The sequence below is a fragment of the Anas platyrhynchos genome, chromosome 1 (genome assembly GCF_047663525.1).
Source record: "Anas platyrhynchos isolate ZD024472 breed Pekin duck chromosome 1, IASCAAS_PekinDuck_T2T, whole genome shotgun sequence".
In the NCBI taxonomy this organism is placed as follows: domain Eukaryota; kingdom Metazoa; phylum Chordata; class Aves; order Anseriformes; family Anatidae; genus Anas; species Anas platyrhynchos.
This window is the reverse complement of record NC_092587.1, coordinates 204,796,183-204,815,916: the sequence shown is the minus strand read 5'-3', so window position 1 is coordinate 204,815,916 and position 19,734 is coordinate 204,796,183. Positions and strand designations below refer to the sequence as shown.

General features: G+C 50.7%; 1 protein-coding gene across 3 annotated transcripts in view; it reads right to left on the bottom strand.

Moving 5' to 3' along the window:
• Positions 1–17,112, bottom strand: part of WNT11 (Wnt family member 11) — a 31,890-nt gene extending 14,778 nt beyond the window's left edge. The window contains exons 1-6 of one of the 3 annotated variants that reach the window (XM_005024087.6): positions 16,815–17,112; positions 13,714–13,928; positions 4,359–4,594; positions 2,201–2,314; positions 2,037–2,116; positions 251–543 (exon numbers count right to left, since the gene is read on the bottom strand). In XM_005024087.6, coding sequence (XP_005024144.1) covers positions 251–543; positions 2,037–2,116; positions 2,201–2,314; positions 4,359–4,594; positions 13,714–13,796 — 806 coding nt within the window. In that variant the 5' untranslated portion in view covers positions 13,797–13,928; positions 16,815–17,112. Of the gene's footprint in view, positions 1–250; positions 544–2,036; positions 2,315–4,358; positions 4,595–13,713; positions 13,929–14,482; positions 14,622–16,814 lie in introns of those variants that run through there. The other 2 variants (XM_005024086.6, XM_072032916.1) reach the window with 2 other exon arrangements.
• Positions 17,113–19,734: the final 2,622 nt, after the last annotated feature.

Genomic DNA, 19,734 nt, shown 5'->3' with positions numbered 1-19,734 from the left:
TTCTGAGAGGATTTCAAAAGGTATCTTGTACCTGCCAGTATAATGGAAAAGGTGTCTACAGCCCTGTCTTGGCTGCAACACCACAAAGAGCCTTGAGCATCTGTGGACCATACTGTTCATTCAGATGTTCTGTACCTGCACGCACGTGCAACCTCCCCAGTTATTTACCTCTTATTCATACACGGTCCCCTCTGCCCCTTCCTTCTTTGGGGTGCAGAGTGCAGTCAGCACCCGCTGCGGAAACCCTCACCTGTCCTGGGTCCCGTGCGACCCCACTTTCTCGTTCTTCATGCAGAAATCAGGCGAGCTCTGTAGGTAAATCAGCTCTGTCTCTTTCACCGGCCTGATATCAATATCCTTTGGCACGAGGTATTTGCGTGTGCCCATGGGCCGGTGAACAACCTTGGTGGCCGATAAATACTTGTTTTTGAGGTCCAGTGCAATGTCTCGCAGCTCTTGAAGGCCTTTCCAACAGGTCTTGATAGAGCATGACCCAGAAACTCCATGGCACTTACATTTCATTTCAAGAGAGGCTTTTAAGACCTGCAAAAAAGGAAGGCAGGAGTTAGGAAATGCTCTTAAGTCTAAACATCTCACAACCTTGCTAATGAAGATTCTTTCTTAATGGAGACTGGTATAATAAAGAACTGCTGCTCTGATTTCTGCACATGCTAGGGCAGCTACTGTGCAGAGGGAATGAAATCCCACAGCTCCGTGGTGATCTCTGGCAGCCCAGGACTGCTTTCACCGGGTGCTTTTCACACCTTAGCAGCCAACAGACCAAAGAGTACTTTGCATTTTGATGAGACATCTACATGGGGCTGCATTTACACCCTCTAAAATTCTTAAGGAACTGAAATTCACAGCAATCCATAAATAGATATATAACATGCATTTCTGCCTCCTGCAGATTTAAGCATTGGGTAACAGATGTCAAGGCTTTGATGAATTCAAAGCACCCTCACCCTGCCTTTCTGCTGGCCATGGGGCCAGTAAAGCCTTTTACTTTGGTACATCTCTAATTTTATGACTGTAGGAAATGGCAGGGAATGCTGCCAGGAAAGGGTGAATCCACCAGCCATGACAACACCATCCCAAATGAAAATTTGCCCATTGCAATTAAAACGAAAACACAAGACATTGCAATAATAATAATAATAATAATAATAATAATAATAATAATAATAATAAACAGACACAGAGGGAATGCAGGAAATGGTAGAGAAAAATACCCAGAGGAGGCAGGGTTGTGCTCTGCAAAGGTAAATTCACATGGTAGCTACAGAGTAAGCTGCCAATGAGCTCAGCATGCTCCAAATTTTATCTGCTTCAGTGCCTGAGAGCAAGCAGCCCTGGAAGGATCAAGTTGTGTGGCAGAACCAGAGCTGGGAACTGCTGAAGCCACAGAGATGGGTGCAGGGCTCACCTTTACAGTCCCCCCACCCCAATTTCTCCAGCTGCTCAGAGGGCAGCGGCGGGGATTTGCTCCCTGGTGCACGCCAAGCACCAGGCATGGTAAGCGTTATCCCTGCGTTGGCACACCCACAGGATGCAAGCTGTTAAAAAGAGCTTCTGCCAGATATGGGAGTAATCACTAGCGAAGCAGTTTGGAAATGAACAAATCAGCCCTCCTGGCTGCAGGGATGGCTGGGAGGCAGCTGCTGCTGGACATGTCTGGCAGATGATAATCCTCCGTGCTTACACAGCACTTTGCATGTGCAACGCCCTTGGCAGAGCACTACGGGACCCATCCCCACCACACCTCCTGGGGTAAGCAAGCCAGAGTCATCCTCAGCTACGGATACGGTGGCAATGGGACATCCCACCCACGGTTCTAGAGGGCTGCTGTTAGCATTCAGGGCCTCCTGAGTCCCAGCATGAGTTATACAGCCAGAGTCTTCAGCAGGCCAAAGGAGTTCAGAGCAATCTGGGAGAAACCTGCTCCTTTCGCTAGCTGACAGAGACACTGAACCTCACAGAGCGACCGACCCCTACAGATGGTTGTACAAGTACAATAACTCTCGTGGATTTGTTACCTGTCTCCCTACTTCACTGTTGTGCAGATGCATCAGTTTATTGGCTTGTGATCCTGATTTTTTCATCTTCATGGGAGCATCTGAAAATTTGGACCCCATGATAAGACCATAGTTGAGGTTGTCTGCACATCCTCCCCATCGATACCCAGGTCCAGGTGTCTCACCTGGGATGGGACCACAGGAACAGCCAGGGAGGTCCCCGGTGGTGCAGGCTCTGGCAATGGTGTGACTGATGGCAGCAGCAGAAAGGGCATACACAAAGGCTGACTCCCTTGTGCCTGGAAGAGACAAGAACTCCAACTCAGCCTCCTGGGATGGCTAAATGTCTCCCCAAAAGAGACTCGCATAATCTCTGCCCCACAGAACACCAAACACACCAACTTGCTGCAGCTGAGAGCTCTCATGGTATCATCGGCTTGGAGAAAATATCCCCCAAAAGCTCTTCAGCTCGTGAAACAACATCCCAGCAGGGCAAGGAGGCACATGGACTCATGCGACTTGTCCATGTGGTGAGATCTGCTCTTGGAGAATGTGAGGAATCACAGAATCACAGAATGATTGAGGTTGGCAGGGACCTCTGCAGGCCACCTGGTCCAACCCCTGTTGAAGCAGGGACACCCCAAGCAGGGTGACCAGGACCATGTCCAGATGGCTTCTGAGTTTCTCCAAAAAGTAGGACTCCACAGCTTCTCTGGGCAGCCTGTGCCATTGCTCAGCACAGCAGAGAAGTGTTTCCTGATGGAGGAAGCCCCCCATGGATTCTCCTCCTTCCTTTTGACCCTGTGTGCAAGGATGCTCTGATCCATAAGGGCTGTCTGGGCAGCCTCAGGGGTAGTATGTGCTGTTTGTTAATTTGCATGCCCTGATAAACAGCTCCACAGCTGTTAGCAAGTGCACCACAACTTCTTGGGGGCCAGCAATAGCCAGCAGTTCTGCTGTTCACCAGCCTCACAGGTCTTCCCATGACTTTTGGTGCAGGTTCAAGCCCACAAAGTGCTTGCTGGACCAGCCGTTTTGGAAACTACAGACTGGTGAGCCTCACCTCTGTGCCTGGGAAGATCATGGAACAGATCCTTGTGGAGGCAATGTCAAGGCACGTGCAGGACAAGGAGGTGACTCCAGACAGCCAGCACGGCTTCACCAAGGGCAAATCTGGTGGCCTTCTATGACAGAATGACTGCATCAGTCAACGAGAGAACTGACCCATGTCTTCCAACTGGACTTCTGCAAGGCCTTTGACATGGTCCCACATGACATCCTAATCTCCAAACTGGAGAGAGATGGATTTGAAGGGTGGACTGTTCAGTAGATAAGGAGTTGGCTTGAAGGTTGCACTCAGAGAGTGGTGGTCAATGGATCTATGTCCAGGCAGAGGCCAGTGACAAGTGGTGTACCCCAGGGGTCTGTCTTGAGACAGGTCCTGTTTAATATTTTATCAGTGACATAGAGAGTGGGATTGAGTGCACCCTTAGAAGTTTGTAGATGACACCAAGCTGAGTGACACCAAGCTGAGTGGTGCAGCTGATACACCAGAAGGAAGAGATGCCATCCAAAGGGACCTGGACAGGCCTGGATAAGTGGGTCCATGTGAACCTAATGAGCCAGCAGTGTGCGTTTGCAGCCCAGAAGGCCAGCGGCACCCTGAGGAGTGGCAAGGGTGAGGGATTGTCCCCCTGGACCCTGCTTTCGGGAGGCAACCCCTGCAGCGCTGCATTCAACTCTGGGCCCAGCACAAGGACACGGAGCTGCTGGAGCGGGCCCAGAGGAGGCCGCGAGGATGCTCAGGGGCTGGAGCAGCTCTGCTGTGGGGCCAGGACGAGGGGCAGCGGCTGGAGCCTGGCAGGGGGGAGGCTTCAGGGAGGCCTTGGGAAGAAATTCTGCCCTCTGAGGGCGCTGAGGGCCTGGCCCAGGCTGCCCAGAGGAGCTGGGGGTGCCCCAGCCCTGGCAGTGCCCAAGGGCAGCTGGAAGAGGCTCTGGGCAACCTGACCTAGTGGGAGGTGTCCCTGACCATGTCAGGGGTTGGAATTAAATGACTTCTAAGGTCCCTTCCAACCCAAACCATTCTGTGATTCTGTGATCGTAGTGGGACCAGCAAACCAGGCTGTTGTGCACCTTAGGAGCTGTGGGAGCTGTCTCGGACTCAGGAGCTCCTGTGCACAGCTGGCAGCACAGAGATGAACATGGTCTCAGAGAACAGGACAACCACACCATGCAATCCCTCCACATCCCCCCGACAGCACGACCCTTCCACAACACGCATACACACACGCTGTCCGACTCTACTCACTCATGTCCCTGGCTGAGCCCAGCAGTGGTGTTTACCTCTCTCTAAGTCCAGCAGGTAGTTTGGAGCCAGCTCAATGGATGAGCAGTTCCACCGCATGTCTGAGAAAGTTTTACGACAGGTCTTTATCACTTCCCGGGCCGCCTGGATGATGGTCTGCATCAGCTCCAGGTTGCTGCGGCACAGCTGCACCTGGGAAACCACCAGGCCTTCGAGCTGCTTGCAGTGCTGGGTTTGATTCAGGGCCAAAGCTGAAGGAGTCTTGGACAGAGCTCTGAGGAGACAAGCACATGCAAAAAAAAAAGGCATTAAAACCCACAAAAAGTTAATCTCCAGGTGGGTATTAATTTATCCCGTATCTCTGACCCAGCAAATGTTTTGGCCTGCGTTCGTCTGACCTAATATTAGCTACCTGCAAATTATGTGCCTAGTTTAAGGTGGTAAGGGAGGTGGGCAACTTTTTAAAGTGATTTATCTCAGCTAAAGTAGGTGTTGAAGATGGGTGGGAAGATTTACCCTCTAAACCTGTGCATTTCTCTCTGTCACCTAGAAGAGCCTGAACAAAGCTCCTGGGGCGTATGCCAGGTTGACTAAATGCGTAAATCCTTGTGGGAAGGTGGTTTTTTTTTGGTGAAGAACAGAGAGGACAGACCTCCCAACAGAGTGAAAAATGACCCATCAGTTCCACGATAACAGAAAGCTGGGTCTTCCAAGACTGTGGTATTCAGAAAAAAAAGTCAGGTTGGTGTTATCAGTGTTTTGCATTCAGCATCTGTCTCGCACACTCTCTAAGGATTATGCTAAATGTCATGTGATTAATTATGGAGAAAATCCTCTGCAAGGCCTGGGGGAAAGCCACCAAGTTTGAAAAACAGATGCTTTCCCTTAGAGTTACCACCAAGGGCCTCCACCAATTCCATTGCTGTTACATTTAGATAAGTCTGTTTCTCTAGTCTCCAAAGATTTCGTGCAGAAATGCAATGCAAATATGTGCAATGAGACTATCACGATTAAAACTAAGAAGGGATCTACTAAAAGCAGTAGGCATATTACCATTGAAGAAACCATTAATACCCCATATACTCCACTGGTTCTCCTAGGGTGCAATTACCAACATTTCACACTCCAGGTTAAAATAAAATAAAAATAAATAAATAAATAAATAAATAAATAAATAAATAAATAAATAGTGGTGCCATGCATCAGACTATTCTGTGCTCTTCTTTCCCAAGCACCCAGAGAGATCAGCAGAAGCCTGGTGTGTAACTCTCTTTGTATCTTTATGACCTGCTTAGGGCAGTCATAAATGTTATTCGTTCCCATAAAACAACTTTCGAGCTGGCTGCATCAGTAACTGGCATATGATCCTGGCAACACAACTGCCTTAACACATATTTCCTTCTCTCCTTGTTAAATGTGTTGCCTTTCGGTTTCATCCTAAGCCATCTTGGTTAGTTTGGCATACTAGCAGACACATTTCTGGGCATATTTCACTTTATTGCTGTAACATCCCCGTCCTTCAGAAGTTAAATGAGATGGAAATGGAGCTAAAAATGAGCCCTAACCAAGATTGGGGATATTAGCTCTGATCTCCAGCTTTCAGGAAAACACATCTATGTTCCACCGACTCCCTCAAGGTTGTCTTGAACCAGCTGCTGTGTATGTTGGAGCTCTCCCCGGGCTGCACATAACTGCTAACCCCAACTCCTTCTTGAGTGAGGAAAAGCTCAAACCCTTGCTAGTGCCGAGCAGGGCTGCACTGACAAATTCCCAGGCGGCTGGAATCTGGCATTTCTGGCACTAGATAATCAGTGGCAAACTTGGAAGGGAAACCACCACTCTGCTAGCAATGTAAACTTATACATCATACATATATTTAAAGAGGTCTATTAAATATACAGAGAGCAGAAGTTTGGGCCAGGGAATTTCAAGGGAAAAAAGAAAGTTGAGGATCTAATTGTCGGAAATTTTGCCCTGTTGTTCATCTCTGTCCCTTGCTCACCAGGGACAACATTGCCTGCATGGAGGGGGGCACCTCCAGAAAGCACCTCACCCTGTTGTAGATGTGAATCGGTGCTGGACTTGACCTGGTGGTGAGTGAAAAAATATGTTGGTGATTTCTTGGGTGTTCAGGGAGCTCAGGCATATCACATCTTTGAAGGCATATCACATCTTTGAGGCTTGGGACCGTCTTGGGACTGCAAACCTCCATAGTGTGGCTTTCATGCTATTTCTCCAGAATCCTTTTTTAGTCCATGGAAATTAAGAGGTCCTAGGGTGTAATTAGCTGATGTTCATCAGAGAGCTACAGATGGTAAGCCCTGGAAGAGCCCGTTTTCTGCACTGGCTACAGGGGAAACCCAGGCACTGAGCTCGGGTGCAGACATCTGGACTGTATAAGCACAGGGATGGGTGAGATGAGTCCAACCCCTAGCTCTTGGCTCCAGAAACCTGTGAAAACTTATCCCCAAAAAACTATCAGCAACTCTCAGGAACAGGCTGAAATGCAAATCAGGCAAGAGGCCAAAGCAGCTCGCCACTAATAGAGTAAGAATGATAAATACTCCAGCACAGTACACGCTGAGCAGCAAAATAAGCAGGCAGGGTGAGGCAGGCTTCACAGCCTGAGAATGGGGAATGCTCCAGGTCTTGGAGAGAGACCAGACCATTGGGAGCCACTCTAATCAGAGGTGCCAATGAGGCTGCAGAGGCTTTGGGTTGTCCCACCTGGCCCTGGCTGTCCCTCAAAGAGGATAGATCCTGCACCACACCTGCTAGCCCTGTGTAGAGGTCTTGGGTGTCTTTAAAGGAGATGGAAGCCTAAATTGATGCACCTGCCTCTTACCAGTACAGATAAACCAGGAGCAGCAAAGAAAACCACCTCTGAGTTGGGATGAGAGCTGAATTCAGACTGAAGCTCACCCCAGATGTGAAAAAAGGGAACTGTGGAGGTACAAAGAGATCACTGTAATATGTTGTTATTACAGAAGGCCTGAAATGGTCACCGTCAGAGAAGCAGATTTGCAATGCGACAAGAGAGAAATTTGCTTTATGGAAGAGGGAAAAAGATCTGCCAGAAGGTCGGGAAAGGAAGTACTGTGGCCCCTTTGGGAAGAATTCGGTAAATGGCAGCAGTGGCTGTTCCTTGTCGAATGAGCCGTGCTCCAGGGAGCCCGCCAAGAATAAAAAAGCACGACGCAAGAAGGTGTTTTCTGAACATCTCCCAGGCCTGAACTTCATGCCTTTGCTTGTGAGAACCTATAATTGGAAACATCTCCAAGCGTCGGGAGGAAAAAGTAAAGGGTAATGGGGATGGAAAAGAAAACTCACAGTTATTGGAGTCACTTGCTGAGACCGAAAAGTGCGTTTATAAATCACAGATTAGGAATGTGAGAGGCCTATTAGGTCATCTAGTCCGTGCCCTGACAGCCCAGGTTTGCTCAGTCTCTGTCCTACATTCATAAATGTCTTCCCCCATCCCCTTGTTGCTTTAAATGCTCCCCGTGGAAAGGCACCAGCCCTCCCTGCTCCCCAAATTCTGGCAACACCATGGGGGGATGTTCACCACTTGCAAAGGATAAAGTTGGGGTGTCCATTTGTGGGCAGCAGAAAGGCAATTTGGTGGTGGTGGTGGGTCTCTACCCCATCTCCCCCAGCCCTGGGAGGGAAATCTGAGCCAAAGGGGCACAGGCAGCCCAAACAAAGGGGCAGAATTAGGACAACAGCCTTTAGTCCTCAATCTAGGGAAAAAAAATCCTAATTAAAACCTTTGTTTGGACTCCCACAATTCATCTGAGATGCAGCATACAGCAATTTTACCTGCTGCCATCCCATAAATGTCACTTTTCACATTTTCCTCCTGCTAACATCATGCTCCCCTCCCTTGACTCTCCTCCATCCCTCATTCTCCAAGTGGTGAGGACAACTGAGGGGTGGTTGTTTTTTCTTCTTTTCCTTTTTTTTTTTTTTTTTTTTAATAAATATATACACATTTGACCCATCCCCTTAAATAAACAGGCTGCAAACCAAACATCTCCTGCTTTATATATAGCATAGCAGGGCTTTCAATTGAAGTTATGGATACTGACAGAAAACCATAAACGTAATTACAGAGGAAATATGATGCATGGATGGATCATGACTTTCGTTTACCCTTTTAATTATCTCAGGCAGTTAATAAATTCATTTGGAAACATGAATGCTCTACAGTGTTAGGCCCTTTGAGAAGTATAGACCCAGTCCTGCAGATCTGGGCTGCATGAGAAGACTATTCATAGGAGCAGCAGCTTGGGAGATGTACCTTCAGCTCGGAGCAGACATCAATGAAGGCCATACACGAGGCTTTACAAGGACAACTCTATATAGGACACTGCTCCTGGTCAATTCAAAGGGAGAAAAATTCCTCGAATTGAGCAATGAAGCACTGGTGCCTGTTAAAATGTCCTTAAAGGGTGGAAGGATCTCCTCTCCTTCTGATGTGGGCTCTCTCTGGAGAGCATCTCCCCATCCTTCCTTGTACCAAGGAGACAACGCTGGTGAAACCAAGAACTTCAGCTCCAAATTGTCTGCTTTGCTTTCCATGAAGGCACCCTCAACCTTTAATTTTCCAGAGATTTGGGTGAAGCAAAAAGATTTAGACAAAATTACATCACTTTGGGGAGTGAAGTTGGTGGTAAGCTTAAATAAAGAGAGGCAGTAATTGCTTTTCTGTGTGTGCAAGACCTCATTTAAGGTTTTTAATCTGCATGAGCTTCCTTTTGTCAGGTTTTCAACTAGTAAGGGCTGGCAGGACTGTTATGGGGTCCCCATCTGAGTAGTTGGAGGCAACGCATGACCCTGCCACCTGGCCCTGCTGCTGTTTGAGCAGGAGCAAGGATGCAGGGGAGCATCCTCAGTCCTGTCTTGAGGACTGCAAGTCCCAAAGTGGTTCAGCAAATACCCAAAGCCTTCTCAAACAGAGACATGGGATTTATATAGTCAAAGAAAGAGAGAGGGAGAAAGAGAGGGGGGGGGGAGAAAGAGGGAAAGAAACAAAAGAAAAGAGAGAAAGAAGAGAGAGAGAAGAGAAAGAAAATAGAGAAAAGAAGAAAAAGAAAAAAAAAAAAAGAGAAAGAGAAAAGAGGTGAGGAGGAGGAGGGAGAGGAGGAGGGGAAAAAAAAAAAAAAAAAAAGATCCCTGAAGTAAAAGCTTAAAATAAGAGTTGCTTTCAGATACGGTGCCAAATCCAGCGCTGGCAGTAGTGGGCACAAGGCCATTGACTTCCAGCCCAAGCTCGACTGAAGTCGATGCCAGCGGCGAGTTGGCTGCCCCGCCGCCGGAGGAAGGCCGTGGAGCTTTGTCAAGTTTTCCCGAGCTGCCTACGGAGCGAAGAGCGAACTTCAAAGCAGCTCCCCCCTCGCCCCCAGCCCGCTCCCCTCCCGCCGTCCCCGTCCTGCAGTCCTTTCACGGCAGCTCATCTAGCAGCCCCCTTGCCAGGCAGACGGCTCCTCGCCGGCGCCCGTGCCCCGCAGTCCCGGCCCCCTCCCCGGCCAAAGTAGAGAAGCAGGCGCTGCTGGGAAGGACAAAATCTTTCCATTTTCTCCCCGGCTTCTTGAAAGTGGAGGGAGCACGCTGCTGGCTCCGGGAAGGTCTTGGTGCTGCAGGCGTGCTTGAGGTCAGTGAGATGGGGAAAATGTCAAGCTCACCGCCTTTCGGTCCTAAAGGGCTACGTTTGAACCATGGGAATTGGAAATGGGACACGGGAGGTGCCCTCTGCCCCTCAGGAAGCACTGCTGGGCTGGGCGGGTGCCGGAGCCCTGGCACAGGCTGCCCAGAGAGGGGCTGGGGGCTCCTCCTTGGGGATCTCCAGCAGCCACCTGGACGTGGGGCTGGGCCCCCTGCTTGGGGTGGCCCTGCTGGAGCAGGGCTGGCACCACAGGGACCCGCAGCTGCCTGACACCACCAGACACTCTGTGATCCTATGAACTGGGCAGCTGTCGCTGCTGCAAAACCATCCTCATTTCTGGGAATGGTGCTCGTGTGGTCCAGAGGGCATGGGACATGTCCAGAAGGGACCAAGGGTCTTCCCAAAGTGGCCGAGCAACACCAAATGATGGCATTCCTAGTGCCACAGCTCACTGTCATGGGCTGAATTTGCAGGAAAATTAGGAAAACAGAGCAAACCATGCAAAAAAAAAAAAAAAAAAACCCTCACTGTGTTCACCCTTTTTGCAGCCACTCTTGCTCCAAGGGTGACCCTCACCACAGAGGGACTGTCCACGCTGTGCCTCCGCACCCAGGCAAGGAGATGCCACCTCCAGCAGGCAAAAGCACCTTGAAAACCTCTCCATCCTCGGGTGCAGCAACATCTGCAGCGTGCACATCTGGCCGCGGCTCCCTCTAGTGCTCATCTGTTTTCCAGCACGCCCCGAACAAGTCGCTTCAGCAACCTGCTTGGCCAAGCCCAAGTCCCCTAGGGACAGCTAAAAGGGGTGCAAGAGGAGGTGGGTAAAGTGGTGGAGTTCCTACCTGTTGGCCCTGAGACATCTCACATCGAAACCATTTGCTGCTGTGATGCAAACCAAGTGCCAAGCACCACGAAGCTCTGCTATAAGGACGGGAGTGGGTTTGCAAAAAGCAGCGTGCCAAAATAAGACTTTGGAGCTGATACACCCTGATCAGAAAGCTCTCCAGCTCTGATCCTGCAAAGATCTGTCTATATCCTGACTCTACACCCCAGCAGCTGCTGGGGCTGGGATGGAAGAAGATGAGAAGTGAATTTTCTCCTGCATCACGAGCAGGTTTTCAGGATGCTGAGCATCCACACACCACGCTGGGTGCTCAGCGGCGTGCGCCTCCGCGGCGGGGAAGGGCACGGTGCCGATTTACAACAGCTGGGGATCTGGACCACAGAGCTCATAAAAATAAGCCAAATAAAATAAAACAAATAGCTCCATTTTATGTTCTCCCCGCTTTTACTAATTTACAGGGGATATTCGTGTTACAGGAAAGTGCTAAATGGCTGCAAAGCGTGTTTTTCTTCCCCACCTCCCCCTGCAATTACATCACGCCCTGAATCAAAATTGAATTTCCTATCGCCCTTCATATCAGTCGCTCCCTCTTCCTCCGACTTGCAGGCCCGGCCCGCCAGGCTTTCTGTCCCAGCCCTCTCCAAGGCCCGTAACCATCTGGCAGCAACCACCTCCTTATCTTCTCCCCCCTCCATCCCCAGTCCTCTTTGAAGCTCGCTGCTGGCACCGTGCCTACAACAACGTCGCGATGGGCAGACCGCGGAGACAAGCCCACGACCGAAAACGCCTCCTCGTGCTTCCTTCCACCCTCTCCTTTCTCCATCCACCAGCAGAATTTCACCCGTGCCATTTCCAAGGATGGTCCCTGAGCCCCAAGGCTGGCAGCAGCCCCCGTCTGGCATCGCCGCAGCAGTGGAAAGAGAGAGATGGATGGGGGAAAAATATTGGCTGGTGGCTCCATAGGAAAACAAGGGTGGGGAAGGGAGGAGAATGAAAAAATGCACTGCCACATTTCTTTGTGAAATCCCTGCTGGCAGCATCCCCGTGGAACAAGGTGCCATGGGATGGGGAGCGCAGCTCTCCGCCAGGTTACAAACAGGTGCGAGGGGAACCCAACAGTGCATCTGGATGCGGTTCGTGCTTCAAATGCCACTTTAATCCCAGCTTTCATCTTCCCTACTCACTTTTCAACAGGGGGATGTGTCTGATGGGAAGGGGAGGAGCGGCAACCTCTGCATCTTTCCCCCTCCAACTGCTGCCCCATCCCCAAAAGGAACCCTTGCAGCTTAACCTTTTACCAGCTGGAAGGATGCTTTTGCCAGAAAATAGTTTTACAGACCTAGCCCTGCCTTGCAGGCTTTGGAGGAGATGCCCACCCTGTGCAAGGTGCTGTGTAGGTGCAAAGCTGAGAGCCGAAATGCCTGAGGAAGCTGGCAGAAAGAAGTAGCTGGGCTGTTTGATGTAGCTGTGGTGGCTGCTATGGGGTGTAAAAAAAAAAAAGTGAAAAAGAAATCAGATCCTGGCTCCCCTCTGCTTCCAAGGTGGTTCTTAGAGTATGGAGTAAGTGCAGTATCTGCACATGAATGGTTTTCTAAAGTAGGCAACCTTTCCTTCCACCTGACCATGTTCATTTAAATAACCCGTAGAGGGATTCACCCTGCTTCTTTATGCATGTAAAAGGTGTGTGAGTGGTCTCAACCAGCTCCCCACAGCCCATGGCATCCCCAGAGGGCATCTCCTGATGCTCGTGTTGGATGTCTACCGCTGGGGTGGGTGAGGAGCCACCTCGAAGGTCCTCTCCCCCCTGGCTGCAGGCAGGGCAACCAAACCACTGCCTCCAAGAGGCTGGATTTGCAGGTGTCCAAATTCAGAAGAGAGAAATCCCAACTTTATGAAAGCTGACGTGGGGAGGGTCTCAAGCGGCACAGATTGGGGCAGTAAAATGAGAATTAAACATGGCACGGGGGCTGTGGTGGAAGGAGGAACACAATAGGAACCTTTTGTCCTAATTTCATTGCTATCCCCAAAACCCTCACCTAGACACGCTATCCCATGCACAACAGACCCTCTTCCTCCCAAAGGCATCACATTTTATCCTGCCTTCTACACAAGGTGCTCAATTGAGGTTCGCCCACGTCCCACTATTTACTCTGCGCACGGCTTCAGACCAGAGCAAAAAAGGACTGATTGCTCCTCCGGACGGGAAGCCAGATGGGTGCTGGAGGGGTTTGTTTGTTTGTTTTGCAGTAAGCAACTAATTGATTGCTTGCTTAAGCAAAGAAATGAGATAGTGATGTTTTCACTTTGTTTGCAGTAACGTTACCTCCGAGGAAACTCGATCCAGACTTGACCACGCTCCCTGGGTATTCCTTCACCCTCCTCTCCCCCCGTCCCTCCCCGCTTCGTTTTTAACACCCTTCGCCAAGCCCAAAGGTTAAAAGGTCCACAAAAAAAACATGTTATCTGTCAAGCATCCCCTACGGCTGGAGATAGGCGGCATTATCTCAGCTGCCCTCCCTCCTGCTCTCAGCTCCTACTCAGCATGACCAGCGGTCCCGGTGGGAGACTTTCCCAGCATGATAGGAGCTGAGGCTAGAAACTTCATTAAGTGGCTGATGTGAGCATTCAAGTGTGTGCCTTCCTCTGGTAGCAATGAGAAGGAAAAGCAACCCCAAACCATGCATATTTTGGAAAGGTTGAGACTTATTGTTAGCACGAGCCCCCGGTACACCCTGTTGCAATCAATGAATGCTGGAGAAATGCAGCGCTCTCTGCTCTTTAAATGGCTTTGCAGCCTGCCTTGAGCAGCACCAAGGGCTGCAAACCCGGGTAACAGAGCAGCAAGGACTACTCCAAAAACGCTGAGAAATAGCCAGGTACTTACATCCATTTTATCCCAGAGCAAATCCCCGTCTGCAGAATCAAAGACAGAAAGCCAGCTAACAAAAACTGCGGGGTCGGCTTCATTCTCCCCCACCGTCCCCCACTTTCAGAAGGAAATCAGCTTCTCCGAGGGAAAAAAAAAAAGGAGTCTTCCGAATTTTCTGCTCAACGTATTTCCTTCGGTGCGGGTCTTGCCCCTCCTTGGAGATGCACAACCTGAAAGGAGAGAGAGAGCACGAGCTCCGGTTAGCTCTGCAGCTTAGCGAGTCACTGCTAAAGAGGGATCTATTATCCAAATTGCAAAGGAGTGGTTTATGAATCACGGAGAAGTTTGGATTATCCCCTCCGAGTCCCCTCCCTCGCCAAGCCTTGATACAACCTTGCGAGTCAACAGACAGACAAAACGTATGGCTTGAATTACACCCTGAGTTATGGTCTGATTGTGTGTTTCCATTTAACCCTGCATATGGCAAGGCTTCGTGCGCTGTTTCACTTTTTTTTTTCCTCCCTTCTCCAAAAGGTTTCTGCAAGTGCTCGTGAATAAGAAAAAGAAAAAAAAAAAAAAGATAAATCTTCTAGCCCAAATCTTTAGAAATTCATCTCTCCCTTCCTTCTCTCTGGAGTTTTTCCCCCTCTTTTTCTGCAGAGGAGACAAATTAGAAAAACTGCACTTCCCAACTTAACACAGGTGCCCGTGCCCTGCAGATGTTTCGGGCTGATCTGTTACAACAAAATGTGTTTTGCTCTTTCCCTTCTGCTTTCCTTCTCACCTCATTAACTCTGCCTCTCACTTCTTCCAAGTCCTCGGGCACCTGGAGCTGCGGCTTGGTAAACATGCAACCCCACTGCCGCCTCTGGGGAGCAGCCAGGAGGAGACAAAAGCCCCCCAAAATCCCCCCTTTTTCCTCCTCCACCCCAAACAAATAAACAAACCAGGTGCCGGACTCAAACTCTTCGAGGGGTCCTCTCTGTCTCCGGGGCACGCCTTGCTTTGGCAGCGGCATTAATAGCAGTAAATGGGTTTCCCTTCACTTATCCTCTTCAGACACCGCTCCGGGCTGTTCTTTGTGGTCTTTGCGGTGGTTTCCCAACAAGAAGCCCACCCCACGAGCAAGCCAAGAGTAAAACAAGCAGGAAAACCTGCCTGCCACATTGCACCAGGGGTTCTCCAGCATCCCAAGCCGTGTCCCTGTCTCCCCCCATGCCCCTAAGAAAGGATTTGGGATGGGGAGTGTCTGGAGCCATCAGCATCGCTTTGGGAACCCCTTTGCCACCCCTTAGCCTGGGGCAAACACATCCCACCTGAGCCCCAGCTTCGGATTTCTCCCTTTCTGCCTTGATGCCCCCCTTTGGGGAGCAACTGGGGAGCAAGGAAGGGAATATTCCTGGGTGTTTTCTCTGCCATCAGCAGTGAATTTTTCCATTCAGGCTGCTCTTTGGCTATCACAACCCCAGCGCCTGGTGGAAAGGGTTACCAGAGAAGTGCTGTTATTACAAAGGATTTTAATAACCTCTAGGGGCGAGTTCCCGGCTCCCTTGAAGTCCAAGGCAGAACTCGGCTGACTGCAAGGGAGGCAGGATTTCATCGCCACGGGCTGTTTTTCTTTAATGCCCGCTCGGGTTTGGGGTCGAGGTGTCCCTTGATGTGCTCCCAAAAGCATCCAGCCACACTGCTCAGTTCTGGGTATTTCTCTATCTTTTCATTTCTGGAAGCACTTTGCTTTCCCCCCCCCCCACCCCCAGCTCCGCGAGCACACTGGAAACCTTCAACCCTTAATCCTTCCCATGTCTTTTAGTGTCCATTTAGATATTTCAGACCCCTTATCTCCCTCCCTTGGATTGCTGAGCAGCGCAGAGGCGGGTGTAAAACGTCTCAGATGGTCTCACTAACCCTGACCAGCCAACATCACACGTCCCTGCCTTGAAAAAAAGAAAAATCTTTCTTCTTTTTTTTTTTTTTCCAGGAAGGAATGGAAATTATCATCTACCCCCCACCCCAAGAGCCACAAGTTTGGCCAGCGATCGCGCCCCTGTTATTTGGGGAGGCAATAACTCCTTTTTCCACTCTGCTCCAGCACAGGTTACGTTTGCGAGAGGAATTTGCAAGGGGAGGGAAGGAGGGAGCCTCGTCGGGGCAGACGTGATGTTTACAGCTCTGGAGAGCTCTGGGTCACTGATCAAACCAGCAGCAAGTGGCCTGTGGACTCCCCAAACCAGCGCTGGTTTTAACTCTGAGCCCCCTTCTCCCTCCACCCCGGGGCTGTTTGCAGCCAGCCCCGCTCTTGCGTGCAGAAAACCTTCCCTGCACGCAGAAATCGCTCCCATCTGACACCTCCGAGAGCCCGTGCCGGGACGGGAAGAGGCAATGCGAGCTGTACCTAAATCTGTGAGTATCAATCCCACTTTTATTTTTTTTCCAGCCAAGCAGGAAAGGCACCCACCTGCCCCCCGCTTCTTTTCAAGGGCAGTGCAGTGGGGATGGGGAGCAAGGGGATTGAGCAGGGGGTGTGGGGCTGATGCAGCCCCCAGATCTCCCCTTTCCGTGCAGCTTCCCCTCTCCCTGTAGCTCCCGGCTCTCCCCTCTGGCTTTTAACCCTCTGAATCTCCCTTCTCCCTTGCAGCCCCCGGGGGTCCCTGCAACCCCGCAGCCTCCCGCTCGCCTCTCTCCGTGCATCTCCCTCCACGCTTGCAGCCCCGAGTCTCCCCTTGCAGCACCCAGACCTCAGCTGTCCCTACAAACTTCTGCCTCTCCCCGTTCCCTTTTAGCCCCGCCAGGTCTCCCCTTTCCATCCCAAACCCTGGGGCTCCGCTCTCTTAGTTTTTGGGTCTCCCCAAAGACTCGGAGTCTCCGATATCTCCACACCCTCTGAGTCTCCCCCGTTCCTTGCAGCCCTTGGGTCTCCCCTCTCCCTTTCCCCCCCTGAGTCTCCCCTTTCCCTTGCAGCCTCCAAACCCCAAATCCCCCATCACCCCACACACCCCAGCCTCCCCTCAGCACCCCTATTTCTACTCTTTCACCTCCACGACTTCAGGATGCCCCATCCCTTACGGGGGGTCCCGGCAGCGTCTGGCTGCCCGTCCCCCATCCGAATCCCTCCTTACCTCCGCAATGGGGTTTGTGTGGGTGCAGCAGAGGCCAGGGCAGAGCGGAGGCCGGGGTTCCTCTGCCTCTTCGCCCGTGGAGCCTCCTTATATGCGGTCCCCGCGGCTTTGATATGCGGCGTGATGTCAGCCCGGATTAGCATAACAAAGGGCTCGGGCCAGGAGCGCCGTGCGCCCCTCGCATCCCTCCTAGGGTAGGGACCAGGGGGGGCGAGCGAGAGGCTCCGTGGGGCTCCAATCCCACCCTCCACGCAAGGCTGGGAGGGTGGAGGCTTGGGGGGCACCCCCTGGAGCCCTCCCTCTGAGATGATCCCCCACTCAGCTTTGGGGGATGCCAAGGGGGGTCCTCTGTGGTGGTGGAGCCTCCGAGGGTCTGGGGACCACGCGGGGCGCTCCTTCTTAATTGAGCGGTTAATGATTAGCAACAGAAATGGCTAGCTGGTGTTTTCAGCCGGAAACCTGGAAGCGTGGCCTCTCCGGAGGATGATTAGCTAGCGGGGCCGCCAGGCTGCCGTCCCAATTAAAGGACAAAGATACCGTTCACGCACGGGGCTGGCAGGTGGATTGGGTTCTCCTGCGGGGCTCCGAAATCTCACCACCGCGGTCGCACGTCCGTCCTGCCTCCCGCGTCCTGACGGCTTTCACAACCTCCCCGGCTTTGATCTGCCTTTAATCAGGGGAAAGTTCAGATGCCGGCATCTGATTTTTCCTTTCATGCCTGTATCAGCGATGGAGGCTTGATGACTGCGTGCCTCCAAAAAAAAAAAAAAAAAAAAAAAACAACATAAGGGGGAAAGAAAAGGAAGCACGGCTGGCTTCTCAACCTCATGGGTCTGAATTTATGACTTGTGTGTCAGCTCTGGCCTGTGAACAAATTGGCACTGGTTGCAAAGGTACCTGTGTCATTTTGCTTCATCATGGGTTTCAGGTGAAAGGAAAGAAGAGAATGAGTGCTTTAACCCCAGCACTAAGAGACTCAGTAAATTTCCTTAAGGTCTATTTTGGGAAAAGCTATTTATATGGGATAATACTTTTGTGTGTGTCTCCCTGTGCTGGAAAGATCACGTTCATATAGATGGGTCATAAATGGACTTTCCTATGTGAACTGCAAGGAACCCTGCACACACAATCCCAAATTCCCAAAGCCTGAGACCCCCTTTTCCCCAACCTTCTCCCACCCCATTGCCCCTAGGAGTGTGTCCTCCTCCTCCTCACATGTTTCATCAGAGCTCTCCAGCAGGAACTCATTTACATGGGGAAATTGTCTGGAATATCTCTTGCACTTCAGCTTGCTTCCCCAGTTTCACCATGAATAGCCTTTTTTTTTTTTTCCAAATTACCTTAATTTTTAAAGTCTTTGGGGAAAATTGCAGTTGTTATTAACCAACAGGAGCTGAGGTGGGAGACAGCAGCAGCTTTAGGACCTGTATTTTTGCAGTAGGCACCTGCTGTTCTTGGGGCTGTGCAAACCCAGCACGGCAAGGCATGTCCCACCTTCATGGTCTAGGTATTGGTGATGGGAGTTGGGTGGCCAACGATGATGGTGTGGAGGCAGGAATAAGGAATGAGGGAGACAGAAGGACATAAAAATGTCAAAAGGTGGGATAAAACACAAGAAACTAGTGAGAAAAGCTATATAGGATACATAAATGGTGTAGGATATGTGCTCTAGACTAACCACATGCATACAGGGAGTTATTCAGGAAGAGCTTTAGGGACTTTAAAACCACCCCAAACCTTTTAATCTCAGACAATGTCTTGCACAGACAAGCCCCCGGGCTCTGATGTGCCAAAACCTTTCAGCACGTGTTTAATTCCTCCTAATCTCTATGTGACACGTTGTGCTCTAAGTGCTTTGCTGAGTCGCGGGTGTCACTGCTAAACCGCCGCGGGTCTTTGCCTCCTGCAGCTCACGCACACATTGGGGTCTGGTGGTAAGGCACGGATGGTTTTGGGGCACAGTGGAAATAGGGAGCTGCCTCAATGTGCATGTAGGGGGTTATTTGACAGGACCTGATTCCCCAGAAAAGGGCTAAAATCTAGAAGTTTAGCACTCATTAGGTTTCCTAGTGCATTTGTTGGTGGAAGATATTGACACCTTCATCCGCAGAAGACAACTTGATTCACCACCTTCCATGGGATTTTCGTGGAAGAGAGCTGGCCCCACCAGTGCGCCCATAAATAAACCAGAGCTGGGATTTCCCAGGAGCTTTTAGGACTGCCAGCTGAACAAACCCCACGGGAAGCAAGGGGTGGTTGAGCAAATACCCTTCGTTGGCACCTCAACCTGCAAAGACATGGGGGAACGTGGGGAAGGGATGCATCCACCCGTTATTGGAAGTGCAGACAGGGGGACGTTGTTTTCTGGATTGTATTTCCAAAGTGACATAATTATTAGCCTGAAGGAAATGTCTGGAAAATCGTCTCCTTGGGAATCTCGAGAAGTGTTTTTGGGGTAGTAAAAGGAAATTTTTAAGCCTGTCAGAAAGGCTGGAAATAAGGCTTTGTGGCCATCTGTTGCAGCAGGTTTGGGATCTCTGAGATGTGAACCCCCCCCCCCAAATCTGGTAGGATGCACTAGGAGAGTGCATGGCGAGGGGACATCAGTCGTCAGCGAGGGTCCCTTCAGCCAGCATCTGGTCCTGTCCCTGACCCCAAACATAACGGGGTGAGTCCTGCATCCCCCTGCAGAAGCCCTAATGCTGTTGCAGACCTCCACAACCTCCACAAACCACACATCGCCACTGAGAGAGGGCTACCATTAAGATGCGGAGGAGCTCAACCAACCACATAGATGAAAAAAAAAATATAAAGGCATATTCTGTTACTAATGCCACCCATGCTGCCTTCGGTAGCATCATTTGTCATTAGTTTCTCTGCGGGTGTCTTCTCACCCTCTCTTCTTCTCCCGTTCCCCCCA